General features: G+C 39.2%; 3 protein-coding genes across 5 annotated transcripts in view; all 3 read right to left on the reverse strand.

The window, feature by feature from the left end:
• Window positions 1–5,249, reverse strand: part of LOC309703253 (uncharacterized protein) — a 38,763-nt gene extending 33,514 nt beyond the window's left edge. For 2 of the 3 annotated variants that reach the window (XR_014275830.1, XM_082527990.1), the window contains exons 1-7: window positions 5,028–5,249; window positions 4,730–4,858; window positions 4,555–4,570; window positions 4,384–4,475; window positions 935–985; window positions 754–816; window positions 561–620 (exon numbers count right to left, since the gene is read on the reverse strand). Coding sequence is in view for 2 of the 3 variants with exons in the window: in XM_082527990.1 (XP_082384116.1) it covers window positions 561–620; window positions 754–816; window positions 935–985; window positions 4,384–4,475; window positions 4,555–4,570; window positions 4,730–4,858; window positions 5,028–5,040 (424 nt within the window). In the remaining variant the exon portion in view is untranslated. The remainder of the gene's footprint in view (window positions 1–560; window positions 621–753; window positions 817–934; window positions 986–4,383; window positions 4,476–4,554; window positions 4,571–4,729; window positions 4,859–5,027) is intronic. The other variant, XM_082527991.1, reaches the window with a different exon arrangement.
• LOC309703248 (uncharacterized protein) overlaps window positions 1–23,609 on the reverse strand; it is an 83,901-nt gene that overhangs the window by 33,412 nt on the left and 26,880 nt on the right. The window lies entirely within an intron of this gene.
• Window positions 10,829–14,421, reverse strand: LOC309698252 (uncharacterized protein; the record flags this gene model as incomplete). The annotated part of the gene is made up of 4 exons (XM_082520572.1): window positions 14,357–14,421; window positions 14,102–14,134; window positions 11,544–11,597; window positions 10,829–11,124 (listed from the first exon to the last, which is right to left on the reverse strand). Exons 1-4 carry the CDS (start codon window positions 14,391–14,393, stop codon window positions 10,829–10,831), a joined length of 420 nt encoding a protein of 139 aa, XP_082376698.1. The 5' UTR covers window positions 14,394–14,421.

Raw genomic sequence — 23,609 nt, forward strand, 5'->3', positions numbered from 1 at the left:
ATATTTTATTTAAGGAAATTAGCAAAACAAAAATCTTAATCAATAATAATCATGTAATTCAATCACCTGTCTGTTATCCTAATGTAACTAATCTACTCAGTGCTATCACTGATTTCAGATATAGTGTTAGTGTAAAAAAAAAAATTTAAAAAAAAGATAATTTCAGTTCATAAGTCCACAGCGATTGAGCAACTGAAACTTTTGACCGTGAACTCCACAGTTCTTTCTTCCAATGTTGCTGATGTTACTCATCTGCAGCAAACTACAAAATGAACTCATATACTCATTTATACTCTGCATCACCCACCCTGTGTTTAAGTGCTTTGAATGATGACAACACAACAACACAGTATCATGCTAAACAAATACACCTGACTTAATGACTAACCCACCATAAACCTAAATGACTGCAGATTAACTCTGCTGATGTATAGTGGTAGTGTGTAGTAGGTAAGCTTGATAAGTGAATAACTAAACTCCATGTTGACCTATAATTAGCTGCAACATAATGAAATGACACATTTCAGTACAAACACTGAATGAGACTGTTGTGTCTGTACCTGCAGCTCCCGTCTTCACCTCAGAGTAAACAGCACTCTGCTCTGGTTCATGATGCTTCCCTGTGAAGATGATCAGATTATTCAACATGTGAAAAAAATTAACTGTTAATTTTTTTAACATTTTTTATTTATTGTATTTTTACATTACATTTACATTTATTGTTTTTAAACTGCATGTGTTTTATTTACTTACTGTTCTTTTGAAGGTTTTTAAGGTCAATAAGAGAGTATGTGACATCTTGATGTTGATCTGATCCTGAAATGTTCATATTTTAGTTACAGGAATGTAAACATGTCATATGGAATTAGTTTCATTAAATCAAAAGCAAGTTTCATCTCTGACTGCTCTGTGCTTTTCTGCACATATACTGCACCATTTCTGTAGTCTTCCACGTGCATAACATATTCATAGAGGTTATTGGTACCTAAAAAAAAAGACGAGCCAGGGTCACATTAATCATTTTAATAAAACCCTAAAAGAGATTAAATATTCCTCTTTAAGTCAAAACCAGAACTATGAGATATTGTCAAACCATTAACCCATAATGTTGTTATTGTTTGTGTTGTTATGATATTAAACAACAGCCGTTCTCACTCCCGGGGCGTAGCATAACGATGTTTTGTCACGCAGCGTTCCTGAGGATTGTGAAAGGTGACCTTCCTTGTATGGCAAGCCATCCTGGCCAAATATCACGATGGCTTGCCATATCCACGTTCTTATGGTAGGCGCCGGGTTATGGATGAATTCCTGTGCAGTGACGGTCCCGTGATAATAGACCAGGGGTGGGCAAACTTTTTGATTCGTGGGCCACATTGAGTTCTAACATTTGACAAAGGGGCCGGAACAGGAGTAGATAGATGGCATGCTTTGAAAACATCACCTCATTGGGGGAAAAATACACATCTTGGGATATGGAGAAATTTAATTTCCAATGAAAATGAAGAAAAGCATTACAATAAAATCTCTGACTTCAAAATGAGCCTTTAAACACTGAAAATCAAATAAATGAACATTTTATTTTAAAGCACTGAAAGTTCTGTTATCCTTCAGGATATCACATCACTCTCCTCCTAACTCTTTTTTTTTTTTTTTTTTCCAAAAACGGTAGGAGATGCAGATGTACTTGTCCTGTTCCTTTTATTCAATTTGTTTCCCCGGTGCCAAAAGTCAACAACGACCAGTGCAAGGACGAAACAGTTGCAGCAAGTCAGTCTGTGAAGCGTTATATTTGATCTGCGCGCACTGTTCATTTTAACAACGTGCGTATCACGGAGAGACACACATTTTAATGGGAGCAGTGTTGTTGGTCTCCTTTTTTAGCCAGCGCATCAAAGTCTGGAGTTAGTTTTGTTGTGGCGATTCTCAGGATTGATCTGAGGTGTAGGTCTGTTAACTTGGATCTGTGGCTGGCTTTGTTGATGTTCATGACGCTGAATGTCTGTTCACACACGAAGGTAGAGCCGAACAAAGCCAACATCATCTGCGCTTTTCGCCTTAGATTTGGAAACGCGGCATCATTGAGTGAAGCATAGAAGTCATTTAGTTTCAGAGAGCTGAATTACCCTTTTAAGGCAGGGTCGGACTGAAGGTCGATGAGTTCGAGCTGAAGCTCCTCTGGAGCTGTTTCGGGGTCTTGTGACAGAGGAAAGGCCACCAATTGAAGTGACTTGTCAATTTTATCGAAATCCAAAAACCGACGGCAGAATTCTCCGTGCAGTGCATCCAGTGACTCACTGTATTTCTTTACTTTTGCTCCGGCCTCTTTCAGCATGGCTAGTATAGGAAAATGAGTGAATGACTTGTTCAAAATCTGCCTGGAGAATAAAGCCAGCTTGGATTTGAAGGCTTTCACGTTTGTGTGCATGTCATGCACAAACTGCTCCTTCCCCTGCAGTTTCACGTTGAGCTCATTCAAGTGTGAAAATACATCCGTAGCAAACGCGAAGTCACACATCCAGCTCTTGTTGCTCAGCTCAGGAAATTCATCAGTCTTCCCCTGCCGCTCCAAAAACACGCCAATCTCCTCTTTGAGCTCCCACACTCGTTGAAACACTTTGCCCAAACTCAACCAGCGGACACGGGAGTGATAAAGCAGGTCCTGGTGATCCGCATCGGTTTCCTCCAGGAACGCAATGAACTGACGGTGCTGAAGTCCCCGTGCGCGTATGAAGTTGAAAAGTTTCACCACAGGATTCACAACATGATTCAGCTGTAACACCGATTTACATAGAGATTCCTGGTGGAGGATGCAGTGGAGGAAAATCACATCCTGGTCAGGGTTTTCATCTTTATTCTGGATTCTCCTCAGCAGGCCAACGTTTTTTCCCGTTAAATTTGGAGATCCATCTGTGGTGACGTTAACAAGCTTACTCCAGGGAAGCTTCATGTTTTCGATGGCAGCAGACACCCGTTTAAACAAGTCCTCTCCCCGTGTTTGTCCTTTCAGAGACTCCGTTGTCAAAAACTCCTCCGTTATTTCAAAGGTTTCGTTGATTCCTCGGATAAAAATGAGGAGCTGAGCAGTGTCTTTGACATCATTGCTTTCATCCAGTGCTACAGAATAAAAAGTGAATGACTTCGCCTTTTTGTTTAATATGCTGGTGATATCTTCATCTATTAGTTCTACACGGCGAGTCACTGTCCGCCGTGATAAACTGATTTTCTCAAATTTGTCTTTGGTCTCCGGGCACAAAATACCTGCTGTCTCTACCATACATTCTTTTAAAAACTCGCCCTCTGACAGTGGTTTGCTGGCCTTTGCTATTTTGAGTGAAAGTATAAAACTGGCCTTGGTACTTGACTCTTGAATGGCAGTTTGACGGTGAAAAAAACTTTGCTGAGCCTTCAAATTAGCTGCCAACTTCTCAGCAGCAGCTTCCCGTTCTTTTGTTGAGAGCTTGCTAGCATAATTTGCGTGCTAGGTGGCAAAGTGATGGCTAATATTATACTCTTTAAAAACCGTCACAGTTTCTTGGCATATCAGGCAAACAGCAGATGATCGGTGTTCAGTGAAAAAATATTTAGTTGTCCACTCCTTTTTGAACACTCGACATTCTCTGTCCACTTTCCTTTTCTTGGGTCCGCTCATCTTCATAGAGGGGGCGGTAGGTCACAGGGTAAAGTGCAAACGTGGAGTAATAGGCCTACGCCGCTTCACCTCAACAAAGCCAATATATCTAGAGTGCGCCATCTAGTGAGGAAACATCAGAATTGCAGGGGAAATAAAACATTAACAAGGTTAATTTATTAAATTTTTTTCAAGTTTGGCGGGCGGATCAAAACGTTTAACGGGCCGCACGTGGCCCCCGGGCCGTAGTTCGCCCATGCCTGTAATAGACGCTCCAGCCATGTATTCCAGCCCTAAACCTAACCTTATCCCTAACGTTAACCAGAACTTTAATAAAGTGAAATAGTGTTTTCCAAAGCAATTTTAAGAAAATGAACAAACGTGTAGATTGCGTCCAAACGGTTCTCATGTTTTCTTATTTTTCCAATGTTGTCATTTAGGAACGTGTTGGGGACCCAAAAGCGTCACCTAGCATAAAATACTATGCTTAGGGAGTGAGAACGTGTTGGAAACAACATCTCTGTGGATTCTTTCAGTAAAGATACACTCAGGTTGCAAACTCCTGTTTGTTTCTGATTTTATGTTCATGTGGCATTTGGCTGTTTGGATTTTTGTCCAACTGGATTTTGATAAAGATCCTTTGAAAAACTGATGAACACAAACTGAACCTGTTTGAAACTGTTTGTGTTAATGAAGACTGAATGAAAAGTCAATATTAATAATGATAATATTATTTAAATGGTTTAAATACTGACCATGTTGAAGAGAGTTGTACTCATGAGTTTCATTCAGGTTGACTCCATGATTTGTGGAGGAGCCCGGACTGTGACTCTCAGACTGGATCGACCTAAAACATGAAATAAACACAATAAACTCCAAAGTAACTGATGTTTGTTTAAAATAATAATAAAAAGTATTTTACCAACCTGGTGAAGCAGGAATCTGTGAAAGAGACAAATGTTATTACACATGTTTGTCATGTATAAATTGTTCCACTGATATTTAGTGTCATGAGATCAGAATACATGTATATGTGTGAATAATTAAAGTGTATGTAGTAAATAAACTCTCTAATACAGCATGAAAAGAAGAGGCTCTTACACTTGGACTGTCTGCAGCGATACAACAAGAGCAGGAGAATAATAATGAGAGAGACTCCACAAACCAGTCCAACCATCAGCCACACAGGAGATGAAGAGCTGTCAGCTCCTGACACAGCTGCTGAAATGACTAATAATAATTAAGTAATAATAAAGTATAATACTTATTATACTGCATATTTCAGTTCTCACAAAATAGATCCAGGTGACTTCAAGCATTAAACAGACAATCTAATGTTTCTTCTCAAGCATGAAAATCATTTTTACAAAAACACATCAAATGTTTGGATCCTGCTCACCTTTAACTGACATCCAGCTCTGTGCTGACTCTCTTCCTGAGTACTGACACTTGTAGAAACCTTCATCAGCCTTTGACACTGCAGAGATCTTCAGCTCTCCTCGGGTATCATTTTGAATAAGTTTGTCATTGTGATAGAAAAACACATTGGAAAGTATTTTTTGTGTTCTCAAACTGCAGCTCAGACTAACAGAAGCTCCCTCAGTCACAGGATGAACAGGACTCACCAGGATAGGAACATGACCATCATCTGTGAAACAATCACACACAATTGTTTCAGTCACATCAGCTGCTGCACACTTTTAGAAAAAAACGGACATGTAAGCTTCAGGAAGATATTCACAGAAGCGACTCTGTGAAACAGATGATCGACTTGAATCCAGGTAAGAAAGAAATGCATGTAGTAAATGAAGTTGAACGGCTGATTGTCGGATTTTATAAGCTCATAATGTGATCTAACAGAGACTCACTTAGTAACTGATCTAAGGGTTGTGAATAGAATGAAATAAAAATAACTGCATTTAAAAACTTAAATACCAAGAAGGCCTGTGGGCCTGATGCTGTTTCAGCTTTTCTCTTTAAACATTTGCTGATGAGCTGACTCCAGCTTGGAGTCCTGTTGATATCAGCTTCATCCTCACTATATAGAAAAAGGCTGCAATCAGCAAAATAAGGATCACAGACCTGCAGCAGTAACATCAGTAGTAATGAAATCCTTTGAATGCATTATGGTTGAGCACTTGTGAAGTGAAGTACAATTTGAATATAATTACTTTAACTCACTTGATTTTAAAGCATTTAGAAACCCCTCAGCTTATGCACGATTGTTACTTATGATCTAAGATCAGTGTTTAACACCACAAACACTTATACACTGTTAAATAACATGAAAGTGGATCCCTATATAATCAGATGGTTGTTTGGCTATTTTCATTAAAAAAACAACAGGAAGTTAAAGTCAGTTCTACTCGTTCACACATACAGGTTATAAGAACAAGAGTCTCACAGGGCTGTGTGAGATCTCCTGTTCTTTTCATATTATATTAAAAAAAACTGTGGAAATCAGAAGAGATTGTGCAGTGGTATAAGAAACACACCTTCGTGTTAAATATAAAGAAAAATAATCGTCATATTTATAACGATCTTTGATGAAAGATCTATTGGAGATCTCAGCCTGGTTTCAATGACTGGAGAGAAGTTTGAACAAGTGACAACATTTCAGTGTTTAGTCTTCCCTGCAGGAGTCAAATTATTATCAATACAATTGCTGAATCATTATGGGTGAAATTGTGGGTGAGTGTTTGCATTTTTGTTTGTTTTTTGCATGATGTGTTTCCCTAAATTAATCTGAATGGAGACAATAAAAGTTTATCTAATGTGATGACAGAGATGTTGAGCTTTTTAGAGTTTCATTCTGATGGAGAAAATATAAAATACTAATTTAATTAGAGAACAAAAACCAAGAATATTGTTTGAAGCTTTGGAGCCTAAAATCATCTGAAATTCTCATTTTTGTTTGTGTTGCCACATAGAATTACTTCATATACAGCAAAGCTGAGACAAATGTTCATGTGACGTCTAAATCATTCAGATCCAAGAAGTAAATGTATAATAACATACTCTGTACAGTGATGTTGACTGCACTGCTGAACTCTCCTGATCCAGACTCACACCAGTACACTGCAGTATCTGACTTTAATATGTAACTGATGTCACATGTGGATCCAGTCATTCTCCAACAATTAGAAGAGTACAGACGGCCGTCCTCAGAGAACTTCCTCACTCTCCACTCAGTGAAGTTTCCCTCACAGGTCAGTGAGACAGAGTCAGAGGTGAAGTGTTGCACTCTGTCAGGACTCACTGTGAGAGACGCTGCTGCATGAACATCTGGAAACAACATGCAGTGAAGAGACAAAGCTCACAGATGTTAGGATTCACAATATCACAGAGAAAAAATAGTTCTTGCTAAACCCACCATAACTGCAAATAAATCTATGAATGAGATTTGTTAATACAGATTTAAATGTTGTGACTCCTGCAGCTGGAAAGATTTCACTGAACCATCTGGGTCTCTCAGTAATAATCTCACAGCATCATTAGAAGCTACATTAGAAGTTTCTGTAAACCTGCTTTCCTACAGCTTGTCCACAGCATGCATGTTTGTTGTTGCACAAGCAAAGATCTTCACCATCAGTCATGTAATAAGATGTCTGACATTTGTGACCTTATTACAAACAGTCAGATCATTATCAGACAGTTTAACATCAACAGATCTTAAATGTTTGTTGTCTTTGCTTCTACAAATCATGACAGCACTTTTACAGGCATCATGTCTGATATCATTTTTCACAGCAAAAGCACAACAACATGAGGTCACGAGACCACGAGATCATCTGTGTACATAATGTGCTTCACAGGAGTGCTGCCAGCTTTACAGACTTTCAAATCATCAACATGAAGATTAAAAAGAGCCGGAGACAAAATTCCTCCTCGTTTAACTTGCTGAGAAACAAACAAGGAGGAATTTGAATAACAACAGAAGTGTCTGACTGAAGCTCAGTTTACTTGAATGTAGTGAGAAAGGATGAGATTCAATTCAATGCTTCTTGAGGAAACTTAAATAAAATCATTTAATGCAATTTAATTGTAATTGGACATCAGATTTCAATGTCAGCATGCTGCTGCAAGAAAAATAATGGTGAATTAAAGTGATGACATAATTTATTAGAGAGACACAAGCTGACCTGCAGACCAGACAAACTTTGGTTGACTGTGATCAGTGTGATACTCTGGGTCTCCTCTTCCAGCTCTGCACACATATCCTGCTGTGTGTGTCTGTCCATGAATGATGTAGGAGTCCTGTGCAGTCCCACTGCCATCAGGTAGCAGCTCATAACTGGAGGATTTATAGTTGAATGTTTTCAGATCAGGAACAGCTTTATACCAGTAGAAGCTCCATCCTGCAGACGGATGTTCAACCTCACAGTTCAGAGTTACTGAGGCTCCAGGACTCAGCCATGATGGAGACACAGTGAGGACAGGACGGGGTTTATCTGTTCAACAAAGATTTTCTCTCAGTGAACATGTAGTACAGTCTCTGAACAGTGAGCTCAGTTTATACAAAGAATAATAATCTCAGTCTATGAACAGAAACACATTTTACAAAGTGTTCAAACAGCTTAAAGCAAACATGACTTACTGTCAGAAACTGTCAGTGTGACTGAATCACTCCACTCTGTTGTTTCATGCTGTGAACTTTTCACTCGGCCCTTACAGCGATAGTTTCCACTGATCAATGATGAAGCAGAAATAATCCTGTATTCATTTAGATTTGGAGGTTTTATGATGCTGTTTGTTTTCCACTCATAATCCCACTCAGTGTCTCCTCCATGGATCTCACATCTGACAGTGATCGTCTCTCCTCTGTATATCTCAGACCAGTTTGGATACAGAGTCACAACAGGTCTGATTGAGACTGTTAATGTTCAAGAAAGTACAATAAAAACACGTGAATGACAAAAAGTTCAGTTACTATGAGATGTAGTGTTTTGTAGGAAGTTACATTTACACTCACCAGTTGTGTCAATCCAAACTGACTCACTCAACTCTGTGTAGTAAACTTGTTCTCCTCTTCCTCCTATGCACCTGTAGATTCCTCCCTCTGAGACACTGATTTGTTCATTTCTCGCAGGTTCAGAAGATTTCCCATCTCTGTACCAGTAGTATTTCCATCCAGATGATGATGATGGTGATGATGATGATGATGGTGATGATGATGATGGGCTCACAGAGCAGGTCAGGGTCACACTGCCCCCTACTGGAACAGCTGTCCTATCAGCTCTCAGTTCAGCCTTTGGTTTGGCTGCAGTTCAGTTTAGAACAAGAACATAAAAGTAAAAATGACTGAATCAGAACAATTTAAAGATGGAAATATGTAAATGATCAAATATCACAAAACTTTATTGGTGAAGCTATAACAAAGTGTGTGACACAAAATACTGTTTTGATCTGCACAGCAAATTTTTTTAAAATTTACTTCAGTGTATTTAAAATTAATTAATAACTGCATAGTTCATTTACTCTCATTAATTTGAAGCATGACTGAGTTTATTGATCAATAATGAGGAAGTAACCCAGGTTAATATGATCTGATTGTATTTTGAACATGTGAGAATTGCTCCTAAACGAGTGTGAGCAGTTATCATTTCATTAATGTTGTTTTTGACTTTTGTTTTTGGTGTATTGGGATTTGGTGAGTCACAGTTAGTTTTCTTTGGTGTCAGTTAGCACGTTATGTCCTTGCGTTCTTCACTAAATCTGATGTTGAAGCCTCTGATAGCTAAGATGAGACCTAGTAAGTGTGTTTTATATTCTTTTGCTGTGGAAGCTGACATTTCCTGTCGATGTGCACAGATGTGTCAGAATGGGTTTTAAAAGACACATCGATGGTTTGGAGGAAGTAATTACTGAAGCTAACTCAGAAAGATCAATTAGAGAAAAAACTCTAAATAAATATCAATGGTACTGAAAGTAGCTGCACATAATGTTTTGTCTGTGAGATGATTATGAGTAATTTCTATACTCATTAAATGTAATTACTCTAAATTAATAACATACCAGCACAGACCAGCATCCAATAAAATGAGGCCATATTGTCGTCTGCAGTTCAGAGTTCATGAAATGGCCTGTATTTGTATAGCGCTTTACTAGACCCTAAGGACCCCAAAGCGCTTTACCCATCCACACACACATTCACACACTGGTGATGTCAAGCTACATGGTACCCACAGCCACCCTGTGGTGCACTGACAGAGGCGAGGTTCATTAAGTGAAAAAGATCCAGTGTGTATTTGTCATGAGACCAGACTCTTTAACTAAAACCTGAAACCTCTAAGATCATTTCAACAATAGACAACATGCTAAAAACAACTGAACCAAGAACGTTGATGAGTTTAATAAGAAAACACTTTAGATTAAATCTAGAAACAGGATGAGGAGAGACTTTTTTAAATCCCAGGATTAGTTAGGCTCTTGAAGAAGTTACTCTGTCAAGACCGATCTTTAATCTCACAATCTTAAAGTAGACACAACAAAACTGAAGTTCTTCTATTTTTCTATTTCCATCTCTCCAAGTAATCCTGCTGTCAGAAAGAGAAACAGAAGAACAGACTAGTCCCCAAAGACAGGACGTAACAGTAATGACAACTTTATACAAGACTTTTCAAACTCAAAATTTCACAACTCTTTATAGGAGCAGAAGAATAAATAAACAAAAGTGACAAATGTAGAAAAACAGCAACACAGTTCAAAGAACATTAACATGTTGAGTAAAACTGGAGAATTTGTCTCATGAAAATATTACTTAAACGAATTAAAAGGAAGTGACTGACTCCATGTCAGACTCCAGGCCATGAAGCACCTTAAAAGCAAATAATTAAATCCTGAAATCATTTTGAAAACATGCTGGGAGCCAGTGTAACAGTGGGACAGGTGTAATCCCATGTGATGTGATTCGATGTGATGTGATGTGTTTGAGTTGGTCTGCAGTCATTCATCTGATTGTTTGCTGAGACTGTTTCAGTGATCTAGGTGTGATTTTTCACACCTAAACTTGAAGAGAAATTAATGTAAAAATGCTAAAAACAAAAGAACTGATGGAACTGCAGCAATAAATCCACATGTGGAAATCTTTTTTCCTTCCAAGTGTTTCAATGTGAGTACTTATGATATGAATCTAAAAAACAGTATAATTGAAAGACAGTATTTTGTTGTGTCTTTGGATGAAACATTATGCAGTGTAAATTAAAATGTGTGAAATATGTCCAACTTACCTGTTACTTTCAATGTGGTGATGTCACTCCACTCTGTCCAGGAAGAGTTTCTTCTGCCCCGACAGCTGTATCCTCCACTGTCAGACTCAGCAGCGCTGCTGATTCTGTATTCATTGGATGTTGGAGGTGTGTTTACCTCAGCTGGTCTCCATTCATACGTCCACTGAGCTCCTTCACCTCCATGAATCTCACATCTGACAGTGACTGTCTCACCGCTGTATATCTGAGTCCAGGGTGGCTGCAGGGTCACAGTGGGCTTAGGAGGAGCTGATCAAATAAAACATAGCATGAGTAGACTGATAATTTGACTTAAAAAATCAACAATAAAAGTTGTTTTTATACTTTTTAAATGTTTTATACATTTATGAACATATAATCCATTACTTGTCAGTTAGCTGTTGTTTGCTAACAATGCTGTTAAACCTCCAGTGGTGGATTCAGAGCTGGAGATTTAAAGATAAACGCAGAAAACTGCTGCTATGAGTAAACATACGAGCAGTTTGAGAAAGGCTAACATAGCAGACCAGTCTCTCCTAAAATGAGGACAATCATTTATTATTGTTTTACACTGCTTTTGTTAGTATTTTGTTCTGTTTTTGGATGAATTGTGCAATACAAATAAAATAAGTGAGGAGATGCGTTTAACTTGTATCCCTGAATCTTATATCTGACAGGGACTTTCTCACCTCTGTATATCTGAGTCGTGGATGGTTGGAGGGTCACAGTGGGCTCAGGAGGACCTGATCAAATAAAAATATATCATTATCATTAAAAATCTATCCTGGTTTTATTGCTCTTGTTAATTGTAATTATATTTTTGTGTCCTGGTAAAAATTTGACTAAAAATCAACAATAAAAATTTTAGTTTTTACCAAACAGATTAAATGATATTTAGACTCTACCAGCAGAGTGACTGAAAACAACCATGTGTGCACAAATCTAAACTGTGACACTGAACATCGACGCATAAACACACAATATCATGTAAACAACTTCAGTTTTATAGCCAAATATCACACAATTTACTTATTTCCAGAGGTGGGAAGTAACGAAGTACAAATACTTTGTTACTGTACGTAAGCTATCTGTACTTTACTTGAGTATTTATGTTGACATTGTGTTTTTCATAGTGTGAAGCATGCTGCAAAACAAACTGAGGTAGAATCACTGTGTTATTTAAGGCTGCATGAAAATCCTCTACAGATTAGTGCAGGATAAACAGGTTAGTTTGCTGTACTGTGATGGATTTAAAGGAAAGACCAGTGTGTGACTGGTGCACAGTGACAGTCCAATATAAAGTCAGTATAAACAGTGTACTGTGAGTGTAGAGACGAGGACAACTCATGAAACGTCTGCTTACATCAGACTGAATTCAGGTGGATAAATCTGTAAAGAGCAGCAAGACAGCTGATCACAGCTCATACATTAAGAAAATCTACTGGAGCTCTCAATAGAAAATAGCCTGAGCCATTAAAAACTGATTTTAGGGTTTTCCACACGCTGAATCCCACTTTAAACTCTTGTCCATTCTCTTCCGCTTATCCTTATCAGGAGGCTATAGACTATCCCAGCTATCATAGAGCGAGAGGCAGGGTACACCCTGGACAGGTCGCCAGTCTGTTGCAGGGCTAAGACAGAGACACAGACAAACATTCACACTCCCACTTATTTAAAATAATCAATTCACTTAACCCCACTAAGTGCATGTCTTTAGACTGTGGGAGGAAGCCGGAGTATCTGGTATTTCCTTTCATTTTTATCCATGTAGCTTTGTACAAGGATTTTGAGAACTCCAAGAGTTAATACAAAAGCGTACACTGAGGTAAGCAGCACACATGCCAATATCAGTGAGATACACTGCACTACTCACAAAAATCATCATCTTCTTGTAAATCTGTACTGTAAACTGTTCAGATAAACATCCATGAAAAGAGAATTAGTCTGTATGAAGGCAGCACACTCTTAATATGATCATTTTAAACACTCTGTGTTCCTCCGCCACTGCCTCGTTTAAGTTTTGGACAAAATGGATTCTGGGATATTGCATTTCGTCATTTCGAGCTGATTGGAGACCAGAACAGCCAATCAGATTTTTTTTGCATCCAAGTCTGTGATTGGCTGGTTTTGTGGCACAAATATAACGGTGTACAGAAAGAGTTGAGCGCGCACGGGCAGAAATGTTGAGAGCGCGAGCAACACATTGCGAGCGAGCGCAAATGCAAAAACTGAGCGAGAGGGGCTGCTGTTGTGTGTGTGTGTGGATAATAGCAAACACTGAGATACATTTTTTGCACGTAGCAATGAATTTTGTTCACTCAAATTTAGTTTTTCTTCACTCAAAATAAATTTCTCCTCAAAATGCAACACAAGTTTTTTTTACGTGCGCTCAATCTTTTTTTTTGATCGGTCAGAATAGTGGCACAAAAATAACGCCATATAAAACCGACTGACAACTGATTCCATAAATATACAAGATGGTGATGAGGAAACACACGGAGAAGACAGCTGAGGGGAATAAACATAATGACACAATACAGGAAGCAAAACTGAACACAGGATGGGACACTGTCAAAGTAAAACAGGAAAGACTGAGACCTACACCTGAGACACACGGACTTGACAACAACAGTGATAAACAAACAGGGAGGCAATAGCAGAGACACAAGGACAGGAACAGATTTACAGTATTTAACTGTTTTTCTACGTGATGAAGAAAAAGCTGCTGTGAGAAAGAGAGAAACCTGTCGGCACCACCCTTTGACTTAAATTGTAAGAAACAAATGTGTAAAAATAGAAAGAAACTTCTGGCAGCTCATCATTATTATATCTATACTATATTTCTATAGTAGATGCTGAAAAATAGAAACATTTCTGTTTACCTGCACTTTAATCATTTGCTGTTTTACCTGTTTGGTAGTTGTTGAAATGGTTTGGCCTGTACCACTAAACTTGCTGTCTTCAGAACGTCTGCCCCCCTTCTTTCTTTCACATAATGGTATGATCCCAGCCTGTCTTTGCATGCGATTGGTCACATGGTGCGCCCATCAAAGCACGGATTCGTAGCAGGGCTGAAGATTCAGCTCCCACATACCGAGGGTCCATTAATAACTGGCTCGCAGGCCGGAAATAATTGTATCGAGGGCCGAATGTGGCCCGTGGACCGTAGGTTTGACACCCCTGATTTCGAGCATTGTAGGAGATAACAGCTACATATATGAACTGGAGTAAAAACAGTGTTTCTTACCTTCAGCGTTTCCACAGATGACTGTACTGAGCACTAAAATAATGAATAAAAACTCATCAGATATTATACCTCAGAGTAAAGTTTTTTTTAAAGGCTTTACTCTGATTATTGATTATTGTAAATTTAGGGATGAACAATAATCACCAAATTTCTCCTGTTTGCTAAACAAGCTCTAAGCAGTGACTCACTAATTCTCAGAGATCAGAAACATTTTAATTAATGGTGCCTTTCAAACAATGTCAGACGTGTACTTACAGAAAAAGCCCATCATGCAGAGCAAAGAGTGCCCCATCGTCACATCCAGCCTGCTGCACTCTGATCCTCAGATACACAAACAGTTTTACTTTGCAGAAAAAAAGAGAAGTTGTGTTTTGTTTGGGTGTGACAGAGTTTTTCTACAGGTTCTTCTTCTGATTGGTCTCTCTGTGCTTCCTTCCCTTTTACACCAAACTCAAACAGCTCCTGTAGCTTTGACCGCAGCAGTTTTGTGACATGTTTTCCATCGCTTTAAGTCATATCTTACCAGGTCTTTTTTTACTCTGACAGCGTCCCCTGGATCATTATCATGCTGCAATGTTACTTGCATCATGATAAAGTCTTTTTAATGATTTTTTTATATTTTGATTCTTTATCGGAGGAATTATGTGGAAATTCTTCTTTCATGCTGCATAAAAACATCTAGAGATTTTATCTGACTCTTAGCTGAAACATCATCATGCAGTGCTATAATAAAAATGACCTTTGACCTCAGATCTGTGAATCTTTTCACCTTGTGGTTAAATTCTATGATTGGCTGACACCCAAACAGAGTAAATGACTCACTGTGTGGTTGAACTGAAACTAAAGACCTGTATGTTTCACAAATTAAATTAACAAAGACAACAAATAAATGTATCTTCTATTGGCACATCAAAGTGAATGTTACATGTTACCAACAAAGACTATGTAATTCTCTCCAGAGTCACATGCAGACGAGGTGACCTTTACTAAAGCTTACTGAAGCTGATCATTTCAGGCCCCAATAGTAACAAATGAAGAAAACTGAGTTACAGATAACTGATCACTGGAACACAGAGACTCTGGGTCATCACAAAATCTTCCATATGGTCTCTATCAAGGTCACAAAAGTTTCAACTTACAACATAAATGAGAATAACATCCTGTATGATTCGACAGAAGTTCAGTCTGTTTAGCTATGTGTAGACTGATATGTCAGATGATATTATGGTGTCCCTACAATACGAGTGAATAAACTCTTAAACATTATCAACACTTATTCATTATTTTCAGTTTTACTGTGGATTGTAATTATTTATTAAAAACTAAAAATCATTTGCAGAAGGTCAAAAACAGAGGAGAGATGTCAGGAGGTTTTTGTTGTGTATCTAAAGGCATTTTAGTAATTATTCCTTAAATCATTTATTTTTATATTTTTACTCATGTTGCCATAGTAACTCTAAACTTGAATGCATATTGAGTAAATACACAAAGCACTGAAACAAACCCCATGTTGCTTCATTGTGTTAAATGTTTCAATTTGGTCATGACCAAACTTCCAGTTCCTCTTTACACATCCTGAGGTTTGATAGCAAGAATAAGACATTATCACAGCACAGAGCCAAAGTGTTTTCAGGAGACATTGAGATTCATTCTGTGGGCTGATGGAGAAAAACATGAGATCTCTGAGGGTTTTTAAGTGCAGATAAGCCTGCAGCTGCGTGCAAACTTTCATTCATACTTCACAGAAATACTGACACAGGGTGAAGGGTTTTAGAACGGTGGGTTGATGCAGGTTTGTGCATGTGCCCAGAGCCCTGGGGCTCTGTCCTCAGCTCGTACTGGGGTGGCCAACCTCTGACAGGATCAGCTGCCGGTTGGTTTTTAGGTGATCTTTCTTTTTGGCTCCTTGTTGCTTCTGCTGGTGTGGACACGTGTTTGTTTTTGGGTCTCCTGGATCTTTCTCTGTTTTCTCTGTTGTGTGTCTGTGAAGGTTCTCAGTCATCCAGGTCATCGTAGTCTAAGGAGCTTGCAAAGAAAAGCGTCTGGACTTCTTTAAGTTGCTTGAAGACGTTTCACCTCTCATCCGAGAAGCTTCTTCAGTTCTAAGGTCAAATGGTGGAGAGTCCCACCATTTGACTCTCTGTTGTGGTTTTGCACCCTCATGATCACGTATGTTTTATCTCGCACACACACACACACACACACACACACACACACACACACACACACACACACACACATACATGAGGTCATTGATGTTTGTTTAAGTGCAGAGATGGTGCAGATAGACTTGCAGCTATTTGCAAACTTGCGGTTTCAAAAATGTTAACACAATATTTTCCATCAGCCACGTCTCTTTAAAAAGTGATCCTTCCTGTCATGGTCTGATCTAAAGGTCCGAGTTTAAAACACCAGTAAATACTTTGTGCAAATAATTGTGGTCTCAGTCACTGCAGTTTCAAATCTTACTGCATGTTAATTTAGTAAAACAGGCTCTTCATTAAAGTCAAAAAGGACAAGAAAGCACTTGATTAAAAAGCTCCTTCCTTATATATGCTGACGTAAAACAAAATATCAGCTACACAAAATACTGCTGTCTGAAACATGCTGCATTTCCTCTTTCCTGCATGGCACAGATAAAAATGAGGCCTTTCAATAGATTAAAAATAAAATGTGGCAGAGTATAGAGTATCCTTATTTTCATTGTACATGTACGATGAGAATAAAGGGCTATTCTATTGGCGGTGTGAAGAGGGAAGGAATGAGGATTTGACCCAAAATGCAGACTCTTAGAAAAGGTTAACTTAAACCCAGCTGTATTGCTGGAATACAAAAAAAAATGCAAAACTACAAAAAAAATTATTTGAAACTAAACGGCAGGCAGAACACACAGCTGTACGATGAGGGAGACCGCGATGCAGGACAGAGAGAGATGCAGGCATAAATACACACAAGAACAAACAAGGGAACAAACCACAGGAGGGAATCGTAGCTAAGAGGAGACACTTGGAAGCACAGCTGGAAACAATTTAATCTGAACATGATGCACAAAGCACAAGTGACTATCAAAGTAAAACAGGAAGTGTGCAAAACGCACATTGAGACACAGGCTGTGTCCAAATTCAGGGGTAGCATTCGTCGATGGCTGCATTTGTAGGCAATTACATCACAGTGACGCGACGAAGGCTGTCCAAATTTGAAGAGTCCTCCAAATGCGGCGGCAAATGCGTCCTTCATTTCCCCAGATTTGAAGGATGTGTTGGCTGTATCGTTCGTGGCCCACCATATCCCAGGATTCATTTTGGATTTCAGGATTTCAGTTTGACATGTTTTAGGGAACAAAGACCAAATGGCTTAATTTCTTAAAATGAGAGGAGAAAACGATCACCTCTTCACTGGGGTGAAGAATTCGGCCACTGTGGCATGGAGGTACAAGAATAAATCAATTTGCACATCATATTCATATGAGTATGGTTTTATTAACCCTCATACTGTACAGAACCGGTGATGTCCAGACGGTATTCCTCTTGTGTTCTGCTGTGAAAACTTTAGGCATTAACATACTTGCCATGTTTTTCTCTCTTCTCTTATTTTTTGTGTGTGATCAGGACAATTCTGGAGAAGATGGGCCTGCATGGGAAAGTCACCCGCATGCAGGCTAGAAGAAATGGGATAACTGAAGGGTGGCTGGCCTCTCCCTTAGAGATAGGGTGAGAAGTTCATCCATTTGGGAGGGGCTCTGAGTAGAGCCGCTGCTGCTCCACATCGAAAGGAGCCAGTTGAGGTGGTTCGGGCATCTGACAAGGATGCCTCCTGGGCGAGGTTTTCCGGGCATGTCCCACTGGGAGGAGGCGCTGGGGCAGACCCAGGACACGCTGGAGAGATTATATCTCTCGGCTGGCCTGGGAACGCCTTGGTATTCCCCCGGATAAGCTGGAGGAGGTGGCTGGGGAGAGGGAGGTCTGGGCTTCTCTGCTTGGGCTGCTGCCCCCGCAACCCGGCCCCGGATAAGCGGAAAAACATGGATGGATGGATGGATGGATGGATGGATGGATGGATGGATGGATGGACAAACAATAACAATAAAACAAGAATATTTATAATACATCAACAAAAATAAAGCCTGGGATCCTCCTGGTTTAAAATACGGTCCACGACTGGGACACTCAGGTTAATCCTGCAGTACAAGGGTCTGCTCTGGTTAAGGAAAAGGTGGAGAACAACAAACAGTTTTAGTAGAAAGGTATGATTTTATTTATTTTATGACATCGAAGCATTATTGTGATTATCAAGCTTAAGTCAAATATACTAATAGGCTGTGAAAAGACTTAAAATTTATACACTTCATTTGTGTAACTAACTGTTAGGTTTTATGTTGGCACAAACGGCAATTATACTGCAGCTAGCAAAAGCATGAAGCACCAGGCAGAACTCTTTGTGTGATCTTGTGCACGAGGAAGATGACCGAGACGAGCGCTGTTCCTGGAGCCCCAGTCCCTCTCAGTCAGCTCCCCCGTAGCACTGCTCTTTATTGTGGTTACATGAATATACATAGATTCATTAACATATGACATCTCACACAGGCATGCATGTGCTCAAATAATACCATCTGTGTACGTGTAAGTATGCGCGCGTGTGTGTGTGTGTGTGTGTGTGCGTGCGTGGGGGAGGTTGTGTGTACATGGATGTGTGTATGTGTGTGTATGTGGGTCAAAATATGACCCAAAGCTGGTGCTAGGAGCCCAGCTGACCACCTAAATAAAAGGCACTTATACTTATATAAGTATATATATAAGTATAGTAAGTAAGTATATACTTATACTAAACAGATACAGAGTAGATGTCCTCCTATAATATAAATCAGAAAGAGAAGGTACGACCTCTCTCATGACCTTAGGATGTGTGTGTATGCCAGAGCTCTGTGGAACGCACACAGAGCCTTTGCAGACTACTAAGGATGAGACAATCTATCAATATGTAATCGATTATATACCTCTAAGCATATATAATTATATGGTTCCAAGCATAAATGACAAACCAACAATATAACTCTGACACGAAGCTTTTTTGTGAACTCAGAAATAATCATGTTTTCAGCTTTGTCATTTTTACAGCCCATCTATGCACATAAATAAGTTACAGGATCAAATGAATAACAGAAAATAAATGGAAATAGAAAATGTTCTTCTATAAGTTTCAAAGAGATTTAGTTTACATATTTTATATAATAAAGTGAATGTGTACGAATGACCGGCAATCATTCAGTCACTGGAATTATGAAAAATGCTAAGTAATTCCTAAATGCATGTAGATTAAAGACAATTATTTTTACCTGGATATCACTGTCTCTGACGAGCCTAAGGTACAAAACATGCCGGCGATGACGATAAAGTTTTTAAGCTCCTAGAGAATTAAAAAAGTACAAAAAACTGAGCGACATTTCTGAGTCCTTTTCAAAGTTTTCGCGCTGCGGTGCTAGCGACCGGAAAAATGCAGAATTAAGTGCGGACTTGAACGAAGGCTAGAAGACTGTCCAGTTTCACAGCCGTTTGCTTCCAACCTACCGGCCTTTCTGCTGGAGTGGACACGTGATTGTTTGGTCTCCTGGATCAAACTGCTGGGGTGCATTGTTGCTGTTTCTCACTCTCATGATCAAGTATGTTTCGTGACACACACACACACAAACTAGGTAAGAAAACTAAGACGACCTAAAAACATAAACAGAGGGATAACAACTAGACAGGGCAGAATCATGACCTCTGAATATTAAATAACCCAAAACTATAAAGTCCAAACCCAAAACGCTGGGTGCAAACCCAGGATCACGACTATATTTATATACCAACAACAGCCTTTGACACACATGTAGGCAATGTGGCTGCTTAGAAGAACAAAGATGTCATTCTGTAATGCCATGTTTGTAGTTTGATCTCATATTATCACTGCATGATCTTACTTGTTGAATAAAAATATCACTGTACAATTTTGTAGACTTAAATTAAGTAAAAACAATTTTTTAGGGTTTAAAAATTTTTAATTTATCAAAACATAAACAATATTTTCCTTTTGCATAGTCTTCAGTGAGACGGCTTCAGAGCGTAAACAGGTCAAAAACAAGCTTTGGTGCTCAGCAGCTCTAAAAGTGTTTAAGTTGTTGACTTTGACTGTTCTCTCTGTATTCTGACACATGATGGCAGAGCTGCATAAAAAAGTGCTGCCAAGTAAAAAAGCAGTAAAAGAGTCACAGACACAGAAAAAGCTCTTCAAAATTCACCAGTGACTCAGTGACTCAGTTCATTTCAAAACACTTTATTAAACTGAATTATTGCAGAGACAAAACAAGACAAATAATCAGCGTAATAACAAAAAGCTGTGAAGGGCTTTTTTTCTAACTCTGTCTGTTTCACATTTTCGTTGCCTAATTGTAACGTCCACTCTTACCAGTACCAGTTTATACAGAGATCAAATTAGTACTCAGCAGGATTGAGTTCAGTTTATTGATGCGGTCCTCCACAACAGGCCCAGTTTCTCATGTGGACCCTCAGGAAAATGAATTGCCCACCCTGCTTCAGAGGGTCTCTGTGCCACAGCAGACTCCTGACCCAGAATCACACTTACAGTAAGTCATCGTCTTCAAAAGCAACCGAATGATCTGTGAGGTCAAGCTGCTCAGTTATTATTCATTTCTGGTTCTATTCCACAGTGTTACCCCAGCAGGTGGTAGATGACCGCCCCTCTCTGAGCCTGGTTCTGTCAAAAGTTTCTTTTTCATTCTCACTGTCACCAACTGCTCACTCATAGTCGTCTGATTTGGAGTGTTTCTCTGTATTGTTGTACAGTCCTTACAAAATAAAGCCCCTGGAGGCGACTGTGGTTATGATTTGGCACCTTATAATAAAAATTGTCAACTTTTATTTATATAGCACCAAATTATAGCAACAGACAGCTAAACTGAATTGAACTGAATTACTTGACAGTTGTGTGCGCTGTCTGAGGACAGTCACTGTGTTTGTAAGTAGCCGTGTTCATTTTGTCACATGTTCTTTCTACTTTCTCCTCTTTGGATTTTAAACAATTTGTTGAGCACTAATGTGCACATGAAGCCCATTAGTGCTTTGAGTGCTCCAAGCGGGTAAAAAAGCGCCTCCGTCCAGTGAAAGAGCGCTGCCTGCTGCCGCTCAAAGAGGTCAGAGTCCGCTGGGTCCACAACGCAGGGTCGTGTCATTCTGTCAGGGGTGTCGAGTGTGGATGCGAGGAAAGGAGGACCCAAACGCTGGACTCACAGGGAGGTGAAGGCTGGTGTTTATTATGACGAGCAGATGAGCTGAACATAAGATGACTGGCTGAACTGAAATGACTGTCTTAACTGAACACACGTGCAGAGTAGACAACATTAACATCAATGACACGACAAAGACCAGGATGAAACTGAGGACTTAAGTACACTGGCTAATGATGATGATTAGGGACCGGTGAGAACACAGCTGAACATAATGAAACAGGAAGTAGAGCTAATGACACTGAGACAGAGGGCTGGCACGGTGAAGCGGGAAACATGAATATGGAACATAAACTGAACATGAACTGAAAACACCAGGTGAACCACCCAGGAACCCTGACACAGTCTTGACTTTAGACAACTGAGCAGAAGATGATTGAATCTGAACAGAAGAGGAGAAAATCAGATGTCTGAGACAAAGTTTGAGCAGAAAACTGAGAATAAATTATTCTGAAAGACAGTTTAGAAACTCAACAGAAGAGAAATATTTTATTTAACTGCAATGCAGCCTGTGAACTGAGATGAACTTCGATTCAAAGCAACTGAGCAGCAACTTGGCAACTGAACAAGAGCAAATTAATGTCTATATGAAACTGGCAGACAGTTTGGCAACAGAACAGAAAACAAGTGATTCTCAACAACTGAGCAACAATTTGGCAAATCAACAAAACAGAAATGACTGTAAATTTTTAATCTGAGCAGAAGAAAAGCTGCTCTGGAAACATGAGCAATAGTTTGACAGGTGAACAGAAAGAGCTTGAAACTCAGCAAACACGAGGCAGTTTGATACCAGAACAAAAGAGAAATGTCTCCCAAGAACAGCAACAACTTCAAGTCTGTGAATGTAAAGTGAGTGTAATCTCTAAGACTTGAAACTGCAGATTAGAATATTTTGATGAACATGAAACCATCAGAAATGTTTACATGAACCAAATCAGTAAAAGTGGAAGATGGAGGATGGCAAACATGCAAAAGAAAAATCAATACTGAGCAGAAGTATTGTTGTGTGAAAATGTCACATCAGGTGTTCAGCATTAAAGTGGACATGAAACACTACATGTATAAAGGCTAATTTACATCATGAAGCCCAGCTCTCAAAAACTGACACAGATGTAACTCTGACTGTGAAGCTGGATTTAGGAAATAACTGCTTAAAGCTATAAAAACACATGTATCGCCATATTCTGTCAGTACAGAGCATGACTCCACCAGGTCAGTTGGCTACTTTCAGTCAAAAGACTCACATTAGGTTGTGTTAGGTAACTAATAACAGAACCAATAACTCGAGCAAAATTAGGACAGTAAAACATCAGTTTAATGGGGTCACTGGCTGCACCTCGTGCCTGTCCCATCTGTGGCTTCCTGTTGGAGAACAATAAAGTTTATTATAAAAACATCGTCTGCCCTCGATGTAAAGTGAAGTTCTGTTCTGTGTGTTTGAGTCTTTACAAAGAGTGTGACGTTAACTGTACCTTATTGACTGTTTAGGAGGTGCGACCCTCAGACGCACCTCTGTACCTGTGTGGAGGAGGAAATCATCCTCATTTACTTTCATTGATTTAAACATGTGGTCTCTGATATACACATGGTATCATTTGTTGTGTGTTCTGTATTGTAAAGATTTCTTTTTGTGCAAAACATGTGAAAATGAAATGAAATGTATTTTCTTCTTTTCAGAGCAGGTGATACAGAGCTGAGTGTGGAGCTGGAGAAAAAGCTTTATGTGTAAAACTGGTTACAAAGTAGCTGTTAGTCAGCCAGCAGGTGATAAAAGCATCCAGGAAGCTCAGACTTTGTATCCAGTGTCTCTGTACATTATATGTTTCTGTGAGGTGGAGATCTAACAAAACAAACACTGCATGGGACTGTTGTGACTGTACCTGCATCCCATCTTCATTGTAGTAAACAGCACTCTCCTCTGGTGTGTCGTGTTGCCCTGTGAGGTGATCAAATTCATCCACAAATGAAAAAAATACGTTTTTAAAGGATGTTTGTTTTATTTTTAAACTGCACGCGTTTTATGTACTCACTCTTTCTTCTAAGATCTTTAAACTCAATAAGAGAAGAGGCGACGTTTTCATATTCATCTGCTCCTGAAATGTTCATAATTTTATTTACAGGATTGTAAAAACATGGAATTAGTTTCATTAAATCAAACACAAGTTTCATCTCTAACTGCTCTGTGCTTTTCAGCACATATACTGACCATTTCTGTTTGTCACTTGTGTG

The sequence above is a fragment of the Aulonocara stuartgranti genome (genome assembly GCF_965226115.1).
Source record: "Aulonocara stuartgranti genome assembly, chromosome: 3".
Taxonomy (NCBI): domain Eukaryota; kingdom Metazoa; phylum Chordata; class Actinopteri; order Cichliformes; family Cichlidae; genus Aulonocara; species Aulonocara stuartgranti.